Genomic DNA, 2,573 nt, shown 5'->3' with positions numbered 1-2,573 from the left:
GCGCAGCTATTATATATACTCACCTCGTGATCGTTATATGATTTGAACTTGACACCTAATTGGGAGGAAATGGTTGTAACTTCAGTGAGGTTGTAAAGGTTAAAATTCCTTTTATGAGTGATTTTGTTAGAATTTTACAACTTTCTTTGTTATTTGCTTTAAGAATATAGTGATTTTAGAACGATTGTCCAATGTTGTTTTTTCTTTAATTGGTATAAAATGTGTTCCTTTAATCTATAATAATCTGTTGACTGCCAATATGCTATGGGGTACTGTAATTGAAAATAAGATTTAATTATATGATGATCATCTCCATTACATTACATTGTATTAAGAATAACTCACCAAATCCAAAAGACAGAAAAAGCAAAAACATAAACAAATAAAAACCAATATACATATATCAATTGAAACAACTCAGAAACCCCAAGAAAAGGCCTCCTATAAAATGAAATAATTAAAAAAGTAAAACAAGTTTGAGCAGCATAGGCACTAACCAAACCCGCATGTCAACATTAATATATATATGTTATAATTTTAGACTTGGAAAGGCCATGGCCAGTCCTTCAAATCCTCATCGTGTTGCACTTTTGCAGTTTTCTTCATAGCAGCGGAATTCCCATTAACATCACCTTCCACATATGCATAGTACTTCAAGAAGAAAGCAAGTGTCATAACCACCCACTCCAGGCAAAACATCACAGCACATAGCCCACCAGCCAGCTTCAAGATCACCGCCCCATCTTCTTCCCTCACATAAGACTTCAAATTACCCAGAAGATCACTTGTCCTCGTGAAGATCAACACTGACACTGATCCTTGAAATATCGCTGTCAACACTGTGGCCACCATGTGCGCCGCATACCATCTGTTAGTCCCTAAACAGGCGGCGATGCAGCCGGACACTGCCCCTGCTATGGTTAAAGCGTGGAGAAGAATCAAGAAGAAGCCACAGACGGAAGGGAATAAGCGAAGAGAAAGAGTGAGGAAAATGCAACTAGAGGCTGCACCAAGAAGGATGTAGTTGCAGAAGAGGAAAATCTTGTGGGTATAGTAGTGGGATTGAGTAATTGTAGTTTGATGAATAGTGTTCAAGTGGATACCCATTGGTGTGATTTGATGAAATTTTGATTGGTTCGCAATGATTTTTCAAATCCGAGAAAAGACGGGGAATATGGTGAAGATATAAACAGCCAGGACTGATGCCTAAGCTTAACGGATATTTTGACTTCCAAAAACCATTTATGACCGTTGCGAGGACCCACTTTACACACACTGTAACGGCTACTTTGCTTTGGGTTCTTCTAACTCAATTAAGGCTGATTAATTTGGAACTTTTGAACTTTGCTTTTATTAATTTAAATAAGTTCATATATTTTGATTGCATTCAATACTCTTAAAGGCGTTTGATTAGGAAGAATTCACATATTTTCCTTCGAAATTTTATTGTTAGATATTTGATTCCAATGTTTTGTTCAAAATCATCTTATTTCAAAAAAATTTAAAATATTCTCAACAATACCCAAAGTCCTAGAATCAAAAACTTACATCTTTTTATGATATGTTAGGATTTTAAAAGAGAAAGTAATGTTATTTTCAAATTTGATTTGAATAAAAACGTCTGAAATAGGAAGAATTCACATATTTTCCTTCGAAATTTTATTGTTAGATATTTGATTCCAATGTTTTGTTCAAAATCATCTTATTTCAAAAAAATTTAAAATATTCTCAACAATACCCAAAGTCCTAGAATCAAAAACTTACATCTTTTTATGATATGTTAGGATTTTAAAAGAGAAAGTAGTGTTATTTTCAAATTTGATTTGAATAAAAACGTTTGAAATAGCCGTTATCATTTTGAATAATTTAAAAAAAAAATTTTAAAAGGTTATTGAAAGCGTTTCTGACAAAAAATGCATTCAATAATACCCTCATAAATTTTTATGAAGTGATTACTCAAGATGTTTTTAGCTAAAAACATCTTGAATAATCCTAAAAAATAATTTTAATGGGGTTATTGAATGCCTCTCTAGCCAAAAGCGCATTGAACAATCACAAAAAAAAATTTTTAATGGGGTTATTTAAGATATTTCTTATCATGAATTTTTTTAATAATCCCCTTATAAAAATTTTTGTAAAGATTAATCAAGACGTTTTCAAGCTTAAAACACTGTGCATAATCCACTTCAATTCAAAATTGGATTCTTTAAGTTTCCATCATCTATGCTAAAAAAATTATAGTAATTATTCAGGATTTAATATATGTGAATCCTCCCAAATAAATAGTGAACCTGAACACAAAATACCCTGAAAATGAAAAAAAAATGTAAGTATTGTATTTTCTCGATGATCACACACTTTTTTCAAAATCTACGATTTTAATTTATATTGAAATATGCTTTTAATCTTTAATTTATATTCAAAGAAATTCTTAACTTTTAATTTATACATAAATAAATTTTGAAGATAAATAATTTTCTGTTTAAATAAAAACCTATATTAATATAAATCAAAATATAAAAAATTATTCAAGTGCAATAAAAATATAAAAAAATTTTAAAATGTAAAATAAT

General features: G+C 30.3%; 1 protein-coding gene across 1 annotated transcript; it reads right to left on the bottom strand.

Moving 5' to 3' along the window:
• Positions 1–260: 260 nt before the first annotated feature.
• Positions 261–1,175, bottom strand: LOC111297058 (uncharacterized). The gene has a single exon (XM_022891649.2). The coding sequence runs from the start codon at positions 1,105–1,107 to the stop codon at positions 538–540; it is 570 nt and encodes a 189-aa protein (XP_022747384.2). The 5' UTR covers positions 1,108–1,175; the 3' UTR covers positions 261–537.
• Between the last annotated feature and the right edge of the window lie 1,398 nt (positions 1,176–2,573).

This window comes from Durio zibethinus, chromosome 12 (genome assembly GCF_047325235.1).
Source record: "Durio zibethinus cultivar Kanyao isolate XHJ-2024 chromosome 12, ASM4732523v1, whole genome shotgun sequence".
NCBI lineage: Eukaryota > Viridiplantae > Streptophyta > Magnoliopsida > Malvales > Malvaceae > Durio > Durio zibethinus.
This window is presented reverse-complemented; position numbering and strand designations above follow the sequence as displayed.